Raw genomic sequence first — 17,485 nt, 5'->3', positions numbered from 1 at the left:
CACCAAGTGAAATAGGATACAGAAAGGCTATTGTGGGATACCTAAAATACTAACATGTGCATGACCTAGATGAACATCTAGCAAAGAATATTTAGGTGGGCAGCTTGGTATCTCAGTGGATTGAGAGCCAGGCCCAGAAAATGGAAGGTCCTGGGTTCAAATCTGACCTCAGACACTTCCCAGCTGTGTGACCCTGGTCAAGTCACTTAACCCTCATTGCTTAGCCCTTATCACTCTTCTGCCTTAGAACTAATATTCAGTATTGGTAAGGGTTTTTAGGAGTGGGCAGCTAGGTAAGAGTAATAGATTCACGAAAACATAAAAAGAGTGTGTGAAAAGGGTGTTCAATAGCATCAAAGACCATAGAGATTAAATTTTTTAAGTCATAAGATATGGAAATCAAAAGGGGACAACTAGGTGGCCGCTACTAGGCTGCTCGGGGAACCTAGGAGGCTCAGTGGACAGAGAGCCAGGTCTGAATATAGAAAGTCTTGAGTTCAAATATGACCTCAAACACTTTCTAGCTGCATGACTCTGGGCAAGTCACTTAACTTCAATTGCCTACCCCTTATCACTCTCCTGCTTTGGAACCAATACTTAGTAAAGGTTCTAAGATGGAAAGTAAGAGTTTAAAAAAAAAAGATCATTAATAACTTTAGGGAGATTAATTTTGGTTGAGAGATGAATACTGATTGGAAGCCAATTTGTGGAGAGTGTAAAAGAGAGTAAGAGGAAAGGTAATGAATTTGAATATTTCCAAAATAATTTTGAAAGTGGTTATACTTGTTAACAGATACACCAATAGTGGTTTAATGAGTAGACCTTTCTACAACTCAGCCCCACTAAAACTATTCCCATATTTGGTCAGTTCTCCACATCTGCCTAAAAAGGGAGAATTTGTCTCCCAAACATGTTCATATCCACATTTAAATGAATTCTTAATCTTGGAAAATATTTTTGCATCAATTTTCAATTTTTTTTCAAATATAAATGTTTATTGCTTTTTTTACATCTATGCCCATAAACAATGACTCACATCTCTGCCAATGGGTTTCCCTACCCCCCCCCCCCCCCATAACAAAATTGCATTTAAACAAAGCAAATCAACAAAATAGCTGTCTGGAACTGTTTGATTCATTTGCTACCTATAGTATAGCACCTTTTTCTAGAAGGGAATGATGCTTTAAATTCAAGTGCTGTGAAGGTGCAGTTGTAATAGATAAGATCTCATTTTTATCACTTTCAAGTTTTTTGAGCCATTATTGTTAAATATGAAGTTATTATTATAGTAACTTGTGTTCTTGGATTTATCAAACATGAAGCTTTTAGGTTTGATTACTTCTGGGCAATGATTAACTAACATGTTCCATTGACCAATCTCCTATTTTGAATCAAATACCAAAAGTTTTGATGATTATTTCTTCTTCTCAACAGTTTATTCCTCTAGTTGAATTGAAATTGGTCTAATTCTATAAAATAACTCCTTGATAATCAGATTGTTTTGACATTCAAATTCTAAATTAGTTTAGGTAGTAAAGTATATTATATTGGTACAACCCAATTATGGGTTGTGTCAATTATTTGTTTTCTTTTATTTCTATAGCGTTTTGTAGTTTTATTCATATAAATCCTGGGTAGACAAATTCCCACATCTTTTATACATTTTGTAGTTATTTTGATGGAATTTATTTTTCTGTCTTCTTCCATACGTTTTTGTTAGTAATATGCAGAAAAGCTGATATTTTTATAGGTTTATTCTATAACTTGAAACTTTGCTGAAATTGCCATTTGATTTTTTCATCTTTCATTCTCTCAGTAAACCATCATATTGTCTCTAAATTTTATCTCCTCTTTGCCTAAACTTAATCCCTTAATTACTTTTCTTGCTTAATTACTAGAGCTGTCATTTTAGAAATACATATGTAAAGAATGGGCCTGATCTTATTCAAAGTATCCCTAGTATTTCTCTATTACAACAATCATAAGCTCTTAGTTTTAGCTCTATAAATTCAGTTTATCATAAATAAGAATTGATTTATTCCAACAAATGTTTGTGTCTTCAATATAATTTAACATCGTCTTTTAAGGGCCTTTTCTGCATCTATTGATGCAGCTGACTGGTGGTCCTGGAACTTCCCTCAGTGTCCTAGGCCTTCTCATCTTGGAACACTCCTCCACTCTATTGGCCTCCTCTTCCCATTGTTGAATTCCTTCAAGGGTCTCCATTTTGGCAACAGAATGGGATCCCCCATGCTTTATTCCAGTCCTGGCTCTACTTCTGCCTCTTCAGTCCTAATCACCATGACTCGGCTGCCTTCTCACCCTGGAACTTCCCCTCGACTTGCATCTTCTCATCCTAGAAAATATTTCCAATAGAGCAGCTCCCTTCTATCCCTTCATTCCTTTTCTAGGGCAGCATCTCCTTGGGACAGCTTAGCCCTGCAGCCACTCACATCCTGGAATAGTCTTCTACAAAGTCTTTCTTTTTCTCCAAGGGTCAGTTCCTCTTACATTCATTCTCCTCCCAACTCTGTTCCTGATTTTCTGGTCTAAGTACCTTTAACTCCCCACCTCCTCTTTCTCCATAAACTCTTTGAGGAGAGAGATTGTCTTTCTTTTTGCTTAGTTGTATCTCTTGGGTTCAGCAGTGTCTGGCATAGAGTAAGTAATAAATGTGTTCCGTGGCATTTCTAGAAATAATGTGATTCTTGGTTCGTGGTTGTTACTTTTTGTGTTTGTAATTTTCCTAACACTGATCTATTCCTGCATTCCTGGTCAGGGTAAATAGTCTATTGAATATATTGCTGCAGCGTCTTTGCTCACATTTTATTCAATAGTTTCCTGTTAGTCTTCATTAGTGTGATTGGTCTGTCAGTTTCTTTCTCTTTGCCTCACTGCTCTGATTCTGGCTCACAGAAGGAGTTTGGAAAGGTACCTTCTCGCTCTATTTTGCTAACAATTTTTGTATGGCCAATGGAGCGGGCTATCTGGCAAGCCTAGTTAATAGAAATTTCTGGTCTTCCTGTTTTTAACAGCCCTGGATGGGGCAAGTCCTGGCTGCTTAGTCACCTTCCTTGTTAAAGCAGATGCTGGGGTAGATGCCAAGCTGGGGAAGCATGGATGCTTAGAGGTATTATCACAATAGAGTGAATGCTGAATTGGGTCAATGTGGACATTGCATGCAGTCCAGAAAATGTTATTAAATCTTCATTTGGAGACACCACACAGAAAAATGTAAAAACAATGAGAAACCCCAGACCGAAAAAAAAAAATAGAAATGGAAAATCAACTCTTCGTAGGCTTTGAACTTCATGATTACACTCACCCAAGGGACCAGTCTCGGATCGACACCAAACCAAGAGAGAGTAGTGACTTTCCTTTTCCCTCAGAATGGGCTCTAAGAGAACCGTGAAGTGATACAGATCAGTAGCATGAAACTTTGTGTTTTGTTTGCTCATCTTTTGTTTCAGTTTTTATTGTTCTTAAAGTGGTTTTAGAGGGAGCTGAAACTTTTCATGTAATTTTCTTTGGATCATTGAGAGAAATGATAGAAATGTATCATGTCAGTTCCTAGAGTGATGCGTATAAGATGTAGCTAAGCCAAATCCCCACCAGTTTGTCACTTTGTATGTTTTAATTTTTTTCATTGTCTTTAAACTTTTCTGTGATTCGTCTCCAACCTAGATTGGATAGGATTTTCTGCATTCATTATAATTTCCAGGCAACCAGTTCTTTGCTCAGCTCTTAGCAAAGGCTCAATTGAAAATATTGGTTTCAATCCAAACCCCACTTAGGAACCAGGTTCTCCTACCTCAGATGAAACCTTTATGGTGAAATCTTTTTAAAAATCTCACCTCTAAGGTTAGAGGTGTCTAAATATTCTTATTTTAAGATGCAACTAAGAAAGCCACCGAAATGAGATCTGAAACCATCGTGGACATCAATTATCCACTATCATCATGGATTCTGCTTTGAGGTTCTGTGATCATTACTGGTTTCAAAGTAAAAGGAAAATAAATCCCAACTCCACTACCAGAGCTCTTCTCTCTACTAAATGAATCCCTACTTTTAATAGTTCTATTAAGAATGTCTATTCAATGTAGTTACATATTAATTCCATGTAAAAAGCATATGGATAGATCCATCTCCTGAGGGCTAGGGGGATGCTTTCTGGGATAAAAAGTATTAATGGAATATAGTACAATTGGCTCCCTAGTTAGCTACTTTTCTCTAATTATGTTTCTATCTATGGAAAGTGCTAACCCTGGGTTTTCTGACATCTATCTCAAATTTTGATTTGAATATTTATTACAAATATACTAAAATTAATGCCTTTCTCTGCTCCCTATAAGTCTCAAGGACACCTACTATTCCTTCTAGATTTCAGCTAGATGCTGGGAAGAAAGCAGTCTGATTAAATTGATTGACGTGTATAGGCTGTAGGCCCTCAACTTTTGTAGTTATCTGTACTTAAAAAATAAAAAACACATTTATTTAATCAAAGTAATCAAATTTCAAGCAATGTAATAATCAAGTGGAAATTTTCATGTATCATAGGAAAAAACATTTGGGACAGATTCAGTACTGCTTGGGAGTATGCCAGGTCAGTTCCCATAAGCCCTTTCTGCTTTTCATATATTTATAAAATTTTTAAATGTGCCCAAATTTTTCACAATAATCACCAGCTTTCATAGAAGCGGTGATGAGGGTTTTGATTACAGAGGACCAAAAGTAGTATTGGTTTGCAAGTAGAGGCAAGCCTGTACCGAGAAAATTAAGTGTGTTAATTAATGTCACAGACTTACTTTTTTCTGTATTTGTCTTCAAGGAGCTGATAAGTCTGTGCCCCAATCTGAAAAATCAGTGGGTCCTTTTTGAAATCAGTGATAGAAGGAAAAGGACTATTGTAAAGAAATTAAGCATATATACAACAAATTTTTAAAAGACAAAATACAAGATGAATTTATATTAAAAGAAATACTGAAAAGTAGGATAAAAACAAAATTATTATGAAAGGATTAGATATATAAATCAGTACTTTGAAATGTGGGCATAAGAATCATTTAATGTGGAAAATAACAGTATGAAATTCGTTCATTTAATATAAACACAACAGAAAATATCTACACAAAGTATATACATTTCCCCCCAAATGACACACTCAAGAGACAATGGTTTTCTTTACATGTCTTGATAAGCTATAAAGGTGAACAGAAACAAAAACTTTCAGAGTGATAACGGTAAGATAAAAATCACAATTTAAACAATTTAAAAATCAAAATGCATTAAACATGCTCTTATTAAACCTGAATATACCAAGACTGTATGCTAAGTGAAATATATTCTGGCATTAATTGGCAAAATGTTCTGTAATTAGGCTTCAAATATTACTTATGGCATTTCAGTCAGAATCAGAAATTTCACATGAATTGTCATTAATTGTAGGATATGTTCTTAATCCTTGTTTTCTTGCAGTTCTGAGTTGCCTCAAATGTTCTTTCATATCTTGAGAAATATGGCAAATCCTTCCTTCTATACCAGGTACTGCCATTACTTCTGTTCTTTTATCTGATTTTTCTTCAAAGGCTGTGAAGAAGGTAAGTTTATTAAACTTAAAATGCAGTATTCATCCAACAATTAAGCAATTATGGACAGTAATAATGTCTTTATAGCTTTTTTTGGTACTTAAACTTGAAAGTTGTTTTCCAAATCCAAACTATGTTATTTACTATAAACACATTTTCTTAGTAAGGTTTCTTGATGATCCATTCTCCCTTATTCACACTATACAGTCATATACACATTTAAAGGATAAATATTGTCCTAATATAATCAGAATTCCACTCATTTTTCTTAAATGAAATTACAATTCAGTATTCTTTCAGGAAACCTTAGAAATGAATAAGAGAATAAAAGATGCATCACAGATAAGTGCATTGGTGATGAGCCTCTGCATACATGGCTGGACTGGTACTCAGAAAGGTGGCATTCTATTGCCAGAACTGTACTTGATGCTTTTCCCCCACTGTAGGACTGATAGGATCTTGTGCTCCAAAGGTATCGTCTTTGTGAACACAGGATTAACCTCCATGCCATGATTTGGCATTGGAATAGGATTTGGGGGGGGGGGAGGGAGATAGAACAGTAGTTCCATAATAGAATAAGTATTTCTCTTAATATAATAGTAATATAGTAATAATCAATAAGTATTTCTTTTTAATACGGAATAGTAAAACCAGATTATGGAGAATCTTGAAATTAATATATTTTCTGTTTCAAGAACAGTATTTTCCTGATTTCATGTTTGTAACCATCAACATCATCAAATATTCCTTGAACTACTTCACAATATGCATATGAAATGTGATACACTAGAAGTTTCTTTGGTAATTACAAGGCTAAAGCGAGATACCCACTCTCTTCAGTATTATTTGATAAAGCTCTAGAAATGCAAGCAATACCAATAAGACAAAGAAATGAAAAGTACAAGGAGGGGCTAAAACTATCTCTATTTGCCAATGCTAGGCTGGTTCCTTTTAATTTCACATAGATACTTTTGCATGGTATTACAAAAAGATCTTTCTATACCAGAAGCTCTCAAACTGTTTGCGTTTAGTCCACTCCCAAAAATTATTGGGGACTCCAAATAACTTTTGCTTATGTAGGTGATATCCTGATAATTGCTGTGTAGAAAACTAAAATGGATGAATTTTAAAATATTTATCTCATTTAAAATAAAAATAATAAACACATCACAGAAATGACATTTTTATTAAAGCACATTTTTCCAAAACAAAGAAAAACAGTGATAAAAGTGATGTATTAAATATATTTGCAAATATCTTTAATGGCTGGCTGGGTAGTTGAAATCTCATATCTGATTCTGTGTTCAATCTGCTATAATATGTTGTTTTGGATGGATTACATGAAAAAAGTCTAGCCTCAAACAGATATATAGTTGGAAAAGAGAGGGGGTATTGTTATCTATTAAAGATAAATATTATTTTGAAAATAGCTTTGAACTTGATACCTTCAGGGATCCACAGATCACACACACTTAGAATCTATGCCCATACTCTTTCTATTTTTAGTATAAATGTGCTTTGTACTTTGTAAAGGATTTTTTCTGAAAATAAAATGTTTTGGATATTTTTATTTTCAGCAAGATATTGATTTTTTTTCCTAATGATGAGACATCCTAGCATGCCAGAAACAACTTGAAATTGTTCATAATGACTCACTTCGTGCATTAGCTGCTATAATCTCTTTGACCAGATTTTATTAAAATTTCTGATTAGTACTCATTAATGATATTGGTTTATTGTTCTTCTTTGCTCTATCCTTCCTTGACTATATCATGATAGGAACTTCATACTGTTTTCTTTCTCAATTTTTGAGAATAATTTTGTAGTATTTTTCATATTATATCATTATGATTTCTATTATTTCTATGATTTCTTTGAGCCACCATTATTTAAGATTTCATTGTTAATTCTCCATGTCTGTTTGTATTCCTTCAACTATTTACTATTTTTATTACATTATTGTCTATAAAAGATGGTAACTATTTCTGTCTCTTTACATTTATTTTCAATGTCTCTGTGCCATAATTGTTCTTCTTCATCACTTTGTGATCCCATTTGGGATTTTCTTAGCAAAGATCACAGAGTGGTTTGCCATTTCCTCTCCAGTTCATTTTATGGATGAAGAAACAGAATCAAAGATGAGTGTTCCTGACTATAGACCCAACGCTCCATCCAGTGCACCACCTACTTGCCCCCTTATGCTAAAATACATAGTAACATTTTGTAAAAGTTCCACATGGTGCCAAGAAATGGACATATTCTTTAGTGTTCCCACTTAGAAGACATTATCAATGTTTTAGCTATCATTTCTCTTACAATCTATTCATTTCTAAATTTTCCCTGTTGTTTAACTTTTTGTTAGATTTGTCTAAATCCAAGAGAGGGATATTAAAGCTTCTTATTGTGTATGTCTTCTTGCCATTCATTTAAATTTTTCTTTTATAAATTTTGATATATACATTTGGATCATATAAATTTCATATTTCCATTTATTTGTTTATGGTTCCCTCAAGAATAATATAGTTTCCTTGTTTAGATCTACATTGTTGTGCATTTTTGTTTTTGCTTTGTTTGATAATATGACTGCACTTCCTGATTTTTTGGATTTACTTGATGCATAACAAATTTTATTCTAGCCCCCTTGTTTTCATTTTGCATATGTCCTGTTTTTTTTTTTTGACATATTCTTTGTAATCAAGAAATTGTGGTTTTTAAAAAAATACAATTTGTCATTTATTTTCTTGGATTGTAGAAAGTAATTTGTATTTAGTTTTGAAAGTGTTGTTTCCCTCCCTTCATTTCTAGTATGGGATTTTTACCTGATCTGGGTCCCTCTTCCTCTTTTAAAATAGTAAGCAGTTTGTTCCTATGATTATTTTTATTTAAAACAAGTCTGTTCTTACAAGCTCTCTTCTCCTCATCCTAAACCCTCTCCAGTCTCATTATAATTCATCCTTTCTTCATAATTTAGAGTTTTACCCATTTTACTTGCCTCCCTTGTCTAAATTTTTATTATTTCATTCATATCATTTATTCCTTCTTTAATCTTGGTATTCCTCATGAAATTAAAGCATCTAAAAAAGTTTGAGTTTCTTCTGCTAAACAATTTCTATATCATCTTGTAATTCTTGCCTTCTCCTTCTTTTTATTCTTGTCATTGTCCCTAATTCTTACAAGTATTACTTTATATGGGAGTTATAGAAACATTGCTACACGGCAGAAATGTCTCTCAGCCTGATTATATATTTCAGTTCTAGTCCTTGCTCTCCCCTTAATCATTATCTTTTCCTTTTGCAATGGAACCTCCTTGCTAGGTTCAGGTCTTCTCACTCTTCTCAAAACTGGTCGTACCCAGTAGTTCAGATATCGTTTCTCCTAAGTCAGTATGTTGTCAATAGATGTCCAATACTCATTCAGAGGAAGTGGTTTGAGTACCAAATCCCTGTAGATTATGCATATTTGAAGATTTCCCATCTCCAATTCAAGAATCTCTCCTCTCCTGCATGTTTTCCCTGTATATTCCCCTGCATCTTCTACCTCTCCTCTTTCTTTTTATGCACCTTCAAATTGTGCAGTTCACTCCCACAAAATATAGAGTCACCTGTGAAGGAGGGGAAGGCATAAGTGGAGATTTCAATATATGGAATGTCAGACCTCTTCATTGCTTCTTTTTCTATTTCTTAATGTTCTACATTCATTTTTATTCTCTTACATACTTTTCAAAAGATCTCTCTTGATGGTTCCTATTTTATTTCTTAACACATGAGTGTATTTCTAGGATTTTTCCTTTTAATAGTATGTAGAGATGATTTATCTTATAACTTTTTATTTGCTTGGTAGTTGTATTTATTTCCCCTAATTAGATTTCTTTTATTTGAGGTGTCTGCAAGTCAGATAATCGATTTGTATCTTTTTATTTTTTTGTAGGAATGCTTCAAAAGTCTCTTCTTCATTGAATGTTCATTTTTTAAAAATTGTTCATTAGGTCCAAGTTAGCAGACTGTCATTGGGGGTTGTAGCTTGAGTGCTTTTGACTTTTAGAATATGTTTTCCTATTCCTTTCTATAGTATTCTTGTGCTATTTAAAATTTCCTTCCTTTACATTTGAGAATCATTTACATGAAGAACTTGTGTCACTGGAATTGTTCAATTTACTACAATGAATTGTGAAATTTGTGGCATTTTCACCCCTTTAGAATATTTGTGGATTCTTTAAATTGATGTTTTTGGTTTTTAGTTATTTGATTCTTTGAAGTTCTCGTGTATTATTTCTTTTATTATGGTGCCCATATTTTTTTTTATGTTCTGTGGTATCTATGATCCTTAAGATGTTTTTACATTGTCTTTGCAATTGACGTTTTGCTTATATAAATATGTTTTTATTAATAATTTTTGCTTCTTTCAAACTGCCCTTTGCTTTAGAATATCTCTATGCTCAATTGGTTGTTCTACTTCTCACTTCTTTGTTCTATTTTTCACTTCCTATTTCAAGTAGTGGATTCAAGTTTTTCTGTTTTACTAATTCCTTCTGTTATATATCCCCTAAAATTTCCCACTTATCTCTTTTTTAAATGCTTACCTTTTGTCTTAGAATCAATATTAAGTGATAGTTCCAAAGCAGAAAGTCAGTAATGGTGTGGAAGTTGGGCTTAAGTGACTTGCCTGCGGTCACACAGCTAAGAAGTGTCTGGGGTCAGATTTGAACTGAGGAACTCCTGTCTCCAGGACTGTCTCTCTATCTACTGAGCCACCTAGTTTCTCCTATTTGTTAATTTAATTTAATTTAAAATGTTTAATTTTCTCTTTAACCATTTGAGGACCTCTTGCTGTGAGTCCATGGTCTCTTGATAATCCATGATTCTGTTTTCATCAGATCTTGATTCAATTTCCTTTGTTTTATAATATTAATTTAGAGATACTTGCCATGTTACCTTAGTAACAATCTTTCTTTCAAAAAAGAAGGAAATATCTTTCCTATTGATTCATCAGCTTATGAACCAGATATTTAACTGACTTTTCTTCCTCCTGAGATCATTGGTGGGTTTAATCTTTTTTTCCCCTTATATTCATTCTCTAATTATCCCTTTCTGACTCCTCTTATGATGGCAGATTCCCTGATATATATATAAATTCATCTCAGTATCTTCCTACATTGGGGCTAATAAAAGTTGGTGAAGATAGTTCAATCAAGATGATAAGAGTCATGAGGATAGTTCATAAGACAACACGGAGGAGAAGAAAGTGGGAAAACAAGAAAAGCTTTTTAAAGTACCCTGTTGCTGTTGATTACATTCAACAACTAGCTGACTTGTGTTAAGTACATCTATGGAGATCCATATTCTTAGATACAGGTCTGCTGCAATCAAGATAATGTTGGATTTATGTATGTTATCTCCTTTTTTAGAAAATTCCAAATCTTTGCACATAGATATTTTATAAGCAAATCATACACATGACTTTCAATAGAAATGTAAATTTAATTGTGTTAAAGGGGCAAGCTGTGACTCTATGAAGTAAGTGCTGTTATTATTCTTACTTTACAGATGAGAAAACTAAGTTTAAATGACTTGTCCAAGGTAACACAGAGTGTCAATAGCTGAGGCAGGATTTGCAATCAGAATTACCTTAATCCAAGTCTAATACTTTACCCACTGATCCACCCAATTCCCACCCCCACCCCATATTGAAATAAACTGCAAAGGAAGGGATTGAATCAAGAAATTATGGCGGTAGAAATGGTAGGCCAATACGATACAATACAAGCAAAAAATATAAAGAAGTTAAAGATTTCTCCAAGATTCCCAGGCTAAGTAACTAGTAAAATAGTGGCATTGCTAAAAGGAAAGGGAAGTCAGGTATTTTATCATTTAACCTATATCAATGTGAATTCAGTTTTTGACAAGTTGCTGGTGAGACATTCAAATGAAAATGTCTAGTAAGCAGCTGAAAAATCAGGATCTTGATGAGAGAAATGCAAATTAAAACAACTCTGAGGTACTACCTTACACCTAGCAGATTTCCTAATATGACAGAAAAGGAAAAGAATAAATGTTGGACAGCATGTGGGAAAACAAGGACACTAATATACTTATGGTGAAGTTTTGAACTGATCCAACCATTCTGGAGAACAATTTGGAACTATACCCAAAGGACTATAAAATTGTGTATACTGTTGATCCAGCAAAACCACTACTAGGTTTATATCCCAAAGAGATTTTTTTTAAAGAAAAGGACATATTTATATAAAAATATTTATTGAAGCTATTTTTGTGGTGGCAAAGCACTCAAAATTGAGGGAATGACCATACATTTGGGGAAAGGCTTAGCAAGCTGTGAAAAATTATTATAATATACTATTATGCTATGAAAAATGATGAACAGGATGATTTCAGGAAAATCCTGAAAAGACTTACATGAACTGATACAAAATGAGAAAATCAGCAATATTGTACAATGATCAATTGTGAATGATTTAGCTATTTTCAACAATACAATGATCCAAAAAAATCCCAAAGGACTCATGATGAAAAATGTTACACACCTCTAGAGAAAAAAACTGATCAAAGCATACCATTTTCACTTTATTTTCTTCATGATTTTCAAAAAATATTGTCTTTACCACAACATGAAATAGAGAATATAGAAATGTTTTATACAATAGCACACGTATAACACTATGTCAAATTGCTTACCATTTCAGGGAGGGAAAGAAGGGAAGGAGAGAATTTGTAATTCAATGAGTGTTAAAAATTGTTTTTACATGTAATTAGGGAAAAATAAAATGTTATTGAAAAGTTTAAAAAGTAGAAAAAGGAGGGCTTGGTTCAGGAAAGAACTTGGAATCGAATCTTAATTCTTTAGGAATCATTCAAATAAAAGTGATAGCTGAAGTAAAAAAAATGGAAAAATCTCAAAAGGAAAGTAAATAAAGAAGCAAGGTCAAGGACAAAACTATAAGGATGGCTAATATTTACAGGATGGGAAAAAAATGAGAAGTAGGGTTATAGTTCATCAAATGGGAAAAACAATCCAAGATGGAAGATTTTTGCAAGCCATTGTGAAAAGGAAATTCTTTTTTCTCTTTGTCTGTTCTGAGTTTACACTTGTGAAAGGGAATCCTTTATTTCCTTTGTCTATTTTGAGTTAACACTTGCTTAACAATAACTTAAGTACCCCTACTTAGTACCTCACTAGATTGTGAAGACAGGATTAACTCCCTTTTGTCTACTTTTGAATTGAATCAACAAAAGTTTGAACACCCTACTTAGCACTAGGTGGAGGAGCTCTCCACCTTTTCAACTCAATCAGCCAGGAAATGAGAATTCACACCTCAATCAGCCAGGAATCTGTGACCTCTTTTGATGAGTATTCACCTCTCCAGAAGTTCAGTGAAAAGGGGTTCCCACAAACACTGCCTCCTGGGAAGTGATGGGCAATTTGAAAGCTGTAATTAGCCTCAGCCCTGAATTTATGAGGCTAGGGAAGTTGACACCAAGAAGGAAGTTGGCCTGAAGAAGGAGTTAGATTTCAAGAAGGAAGTCAGCTTCAAGAATAAGGTCTGCTCAAGGAAGAAAGTTGGCCTCAGGAGTCCCCTTCAGCTCAAGTCATTGTCTTGATCTGCCTCTTGGAGGAAATTTGGGTAAGTAGATAGCTGACTTTCCCTTCCTATCTTCTGCAGGGAGTTTAATTCCAGTTGAAAGTCAACAAGGTTTTGGATGAGTCCAGCACTAGAGCAATATTTAGTTAGATAGGCTTAACTCTTTCTACCTCTTATTAAAATAAAAGCTATTAAAATCATCTCAACTTTGAGCAATAATACTTTGAATCGGTGACTACCATATTATTTATAATTTTCATATATCTTAGTCAAACCATTACATCAGGCTGGTCCAGTGGTTCAAATACATGGCTATTAAGAAGTAAAATACATATAGTCCATCTGACGCTTCACAAAAGAAATTTTATTGAACCATGGCATGAAAAGGATATTTGGCAAGGATACAGTACTGATTCACTTTGGTGTAGCTTTTCTACCTCTGCATTTGTCATGGTGGCATGCTCAGTGTCAAGCCTGAGAGAGGAATTTTTGGCTCTTTGTGCACTGTGTTAAATCTCAAGGACTGTTTCAATACTTTTTGGAGAAAACTAGCTCTCTTCTACAGTAATGCATTTCCAAAGACATATTAAGTTGGATATCATATAGGCATCTCCAACTCAACATATATAAAACAAAATTCATTATCTTTTCCCTTTGAACTTTTCTAGTGAAGGGCACTTCCATCTTCCCAGTCATCCAATCTCACAACTTTAGCATCACTCTTTCCTCTCACCAACTCCAGATATCTAATCTACTGACAAATATTGTCATTTCTATTTTCACGACTTTTCTCATCTATATTCTCGTCTCTTCACTCATATATATATATATATATATATATATATATATATATATATATATATATAGTCACAACCCCAGTTTAGGCTCTCTTCATCTCTTGCCTGTATGCTGCAGTAGCTTTCCAACTTGTCTATGTACTCCAAATTTCTCCCCATTCAAAATCCTCCTCCTCACTGCTACCACAGTGATTTTTCTAAAATTCGGTGTGGCCATGTCACCTTGCACCTCAATATACTCCAGTAGGTCCATCTTATCATCAGAATCAAATATGTACTTTATTATTTGGCATCTCAAGCTCTCCACAACCTGACTCCTTCCTCTCTTTCTGTTCTTCTTACTGTTATTCTCCGCCAGGTACTCTGCAATCACATTAGCCTATTTGAAGTTCTTTGAACACAATATTTCACAGCCTGTCTCCATACCTTGGTTCTTCAACAATCAGAACAGTGCCTGGCACACAGTAAGCATATAACAAATCCTTGATGACTCTCATGGTAAGCAATAAATGTTTCTTGGAGAGACTGTATTTCATCAATGGTCAAATACAACAATAATCAAAAGGACTGACCATTAGAGTTGGTGACTAGAGTAGTTAGAGTGAAAAGGGTAGAAGTCAGATGATAGTGGATTAATAAGAAAATGGATGGAATAAAGAAATAGAAACAATATTTGATAAATTATTAAGTTATGATGAAGTGTTAGCAACAAAAGGGAACAGGATAGTTGTCTTATAAGGCAAAAGTTCCAAAGGAGGTGGTTTTTTCCCCCCTTGTTAAGATGTTGTAATCCTGACTTACTTCTGATTATTAAAAGAAGATTCTAGAGAAGTTAAGAGTGAAGGAATAAGCATCTAGAGGGAAGGGAGGTGAACAGCACAAACTGAGGAAAGAGCCCACTAAAAGGTATTCCTTTTGACTCTCATCTAAGAAAATTTAGGGAAGGATTAGAGGAGGATTAGTTCAAGTTGGAGATAATTTTCAGACCAACTATCCCCACCTAAAAATCTAAAACTCAATTGTGAATTTCAAGTTAAAAACAAACAATTTTAAGGGAAGTTTGTCTTTGGGAGAGAGTAGCATCCTTTAATTTGCTATGGAACCAGAAGAGGCCGTCCTTTTATGACTGGTAAACTAGTACTGCCTCACTCTTTTTCTTTCCCATTATATCCAGAGGATGAAGATCATATAGAGTTTACCCACAGCACAGATGTCATGAAACAAATCAGAAAGGGGTTCTACTTCTCTCCTGTGGCTTCGGAAGTTTATGTTTCTGTTCTACTTCATTTGTTCCCCACAAGACCTGAGATTTCCAGTCCTAGAGACCTGGGAGTCAGGATTCCAGTGGATGTTGCAGCCAATGGGAAAGCCTTAAAAAGCCAGGGTGCCTGGGATTCAAGCCCAAGAGGGATTTTAGACTAGGAAGTGGGACCCTGTTATACTGGAAGTGATTTTCTTATCATCTTCCCTCTCCAGGAAGTGAAGTAGTAGTATTTAGGGAGGAGTAGAGAATTATACCTTTCATGTATAAATTTGTGTATTTGTTAGGTTATCTTTACAACTGGAGAAACACCACTGATGAGGGGCTAAATCCAGTGGCAGAAGCCAGACCTTTTAATGATATCTGAGAACCTTTAGGAAAGGGTGAAATGTGATATACCTGGCTTTCAGGCAGTGGGGTTCAATATGGTCAAGTGTTACATAAACAAAATGAACAAAAACCCCCAGAAATTCCAAAATTGAAAATTTAGTCTCAGCACTCTTGAAAACCTTATGTATGTTACCTTTGAAACACTATTTTTTGCTAAGTCTAAGAAATAGAGCCTGGAGTCCATATTTCAATAGCAATTATGGTGTTCATTTGGAAATTTTCCTTTCCGTTTCTATACTACATTCTCAAAAGAATAAAGAACATTACATTACTAGATTTCCTCAAAGTTAATAGTGATATGAAGAATCTTTCTGTAATTTCCATGACAACTGAAGAACTCTGAACAATGCCAAAGGTGTGTGCTTTGTCCTGTTGAGAGACTTGGCAATTCACACAAGAATAATGGATAATAAATGGGTCACTTGTCTCACAGATTAAAAGCCACAGGGTCATAAATGGACAGCAGGAAGTCTAAAACCCAGCAGGATGATTAAATGGCTCAGTTATTTGACCAGAAATTGAAACAGCACAGACAAGAGTATTAATTTTTAATATTAGTACATCTCCAACCTCATCACATTGAGTGATGATTGATATAAAAATGAATGTGAATCATCACTGAATGAATGCCTTCTATTAAAATGTCATGAGTAAGTTATTTTCTGTAAAATAAAATGTCAATTACCTGTAAATGATGCTGATTTAGACATAGTAATTAAGTTCATTCGATGGCCTGAAAGGCACTGCTTCCTACCCTGCACAATTTTGATTGATTCAAAGTGATTGAGAACCACTGTAGAAAGTGTCTGTGCAGTTTCTGTATCAAACATTCGAGGACAACTTTTAAGCATTATATAACCATCCTTCCCCTGAAAAATTAAAAAAAAAAAATCAGTCATCCATTTCAGGTAATACAATGCAAAGGATAATTTAAAATTTTTCTATTTCCCTTTAAATAATGACACATAAACATTCACTGATATGTATTCAAAGAGACATTTCTAAATCTGTATGTAATATACCCACAAACTCCCTTCCCTCTCCCTATGCTTAATTCTTGTCCCTTTGACTCTATTATCCAGCAGTCTAAAGCTTGTCTAGGCAGGAAGTTCTTACGAATGAGCCTCAGCAGGCCTAACTTTGTACATAATCAAAAGTTGCTATAATGAATAAAATGCATTTAAACAAATTAGAAATATTTATAAAATGAAAATACAGAAACCCATTCTTTCTAGTAAACATACCTAAGAATACTGACAAATGATTTAAAAATAACTTCAAAAACAAGATGTATGACTGTACTATTGCATTTTTAATACAAATACAAAAAGTACAGTGATTATAATAGAGCCATAGATTCACATAATGAAAAAATGAAATTCAAAATCTAGAAAGCAATTGAAAATAAGCTGATAATATTTACTGAAGTCAATGGTAAAATGGAATCATCAAAAAAAAATAATCTTCACTTTACAAAAGACCTTTCTGGATATTGATTTACTTCTGAATAATTATTTCAAAAGAACCAAATCTCACATTTGCAATGTATTCCTTAATAGCAAGAAGATATACTTTTTTTTTCCTTAAGTATTGTCCTTGAATTTTTACAGTGTCACGTATAATTCGGTGTCCTGGCTCTGCCTCTGGATCAAATCCAAATTCCATTCCTGCAACTTGAGGAAATCTGAAATTTAAAAAGGTAATGTTCTAATATTGTTATCTATCAAAAGATATATAAATGTTAAATAGTTTTAGAAAATACAAATAAACATTTTATTAGCTAGTTAAAAGTGAAAATTACCAAAATTACTTACTTTCAAGAATCCCAAACCATAAGAAACAACTCTTCTAATTG

At 33.9% G+C, this 17,485-nt stretch overlaps 1 protein-coding gene and 1 long non-coding RNA gene across 3 annotated transcripts in view; one reads left to right on the top strand and one right to left on the bottom strand.

The window, feature by feature from the left end:
• Window positions 1–1,605: 1,605 nt before the first annotated feature.
• Window positions 1,606–17,485, bottom strand: part of LOC100032364 (trifunctional nucleotide phosphoesterase protein YfkN-like) — an 82,674-nt gene continuing 66,794 nt past the window's right edge. Inside the window, exons 6-8 of one of the 2 annotated variants that reach the window (XM_001381356.5) lie at window positions 17,167–17,314; window positions 16,316–16,499; window positions 1,606–5,586 (exon numbers count right to left, since the gene is read on the bottom strand). In XM_001381356.5, the coding sequence (XP_001381393.2) occupies window positions 5,402–5,586; window positions 16,316–16,499; window positions 17,167–17,314 (517 nt within the window). In that variant the 3' untranslated portion in view covers window positions 1,606–5,401. The remainder of the gene's footprint in view (window positions 5,587–16,315; window positions 16,500–17,166; window positions 17,315–17,485) is intronic. The other variant, XM_056824866.1, reaches the window with a different exon arrangement.
• LOC103092876 (uncharacterized) overlaps window positions 15,966–17,485 on the top strand; it is a 39,272-nt gene continuing 37,752 nt past the window's right edge. Inside the window, exons 1-2 of the long non-coding RNA XR_463796.3 lie at window positions 15,966–16,280; window positions 17,241–17,329. This is a non-coding gene — a long non-coding RNA (uncharacterized LOC103092876). The remainder of the gene's footprint in view (window positions 16,281–17,240; window positions 17,330–17,485) is intronic.

The sequence above is a fragment of the Monodelphis domestica genome, chromosome 3 (genome assembly GCF_027887165.1).
Source record: "Monodelphis domestica isolate mMonDom1 chromosome 3, mMonDom1.pri, whole genome shotgun sequence".
In the NCBI taxonomy this organism is placed as follows: Eukaryota; Metazoa; Chordata; class Mammalia; order Didelphimorphia; family Didelphidae; genus Monodelphis; species Monodelphis domestica.
This window is presented reverse-complemented; position numbering and strand designations above follow the sequence as displayed.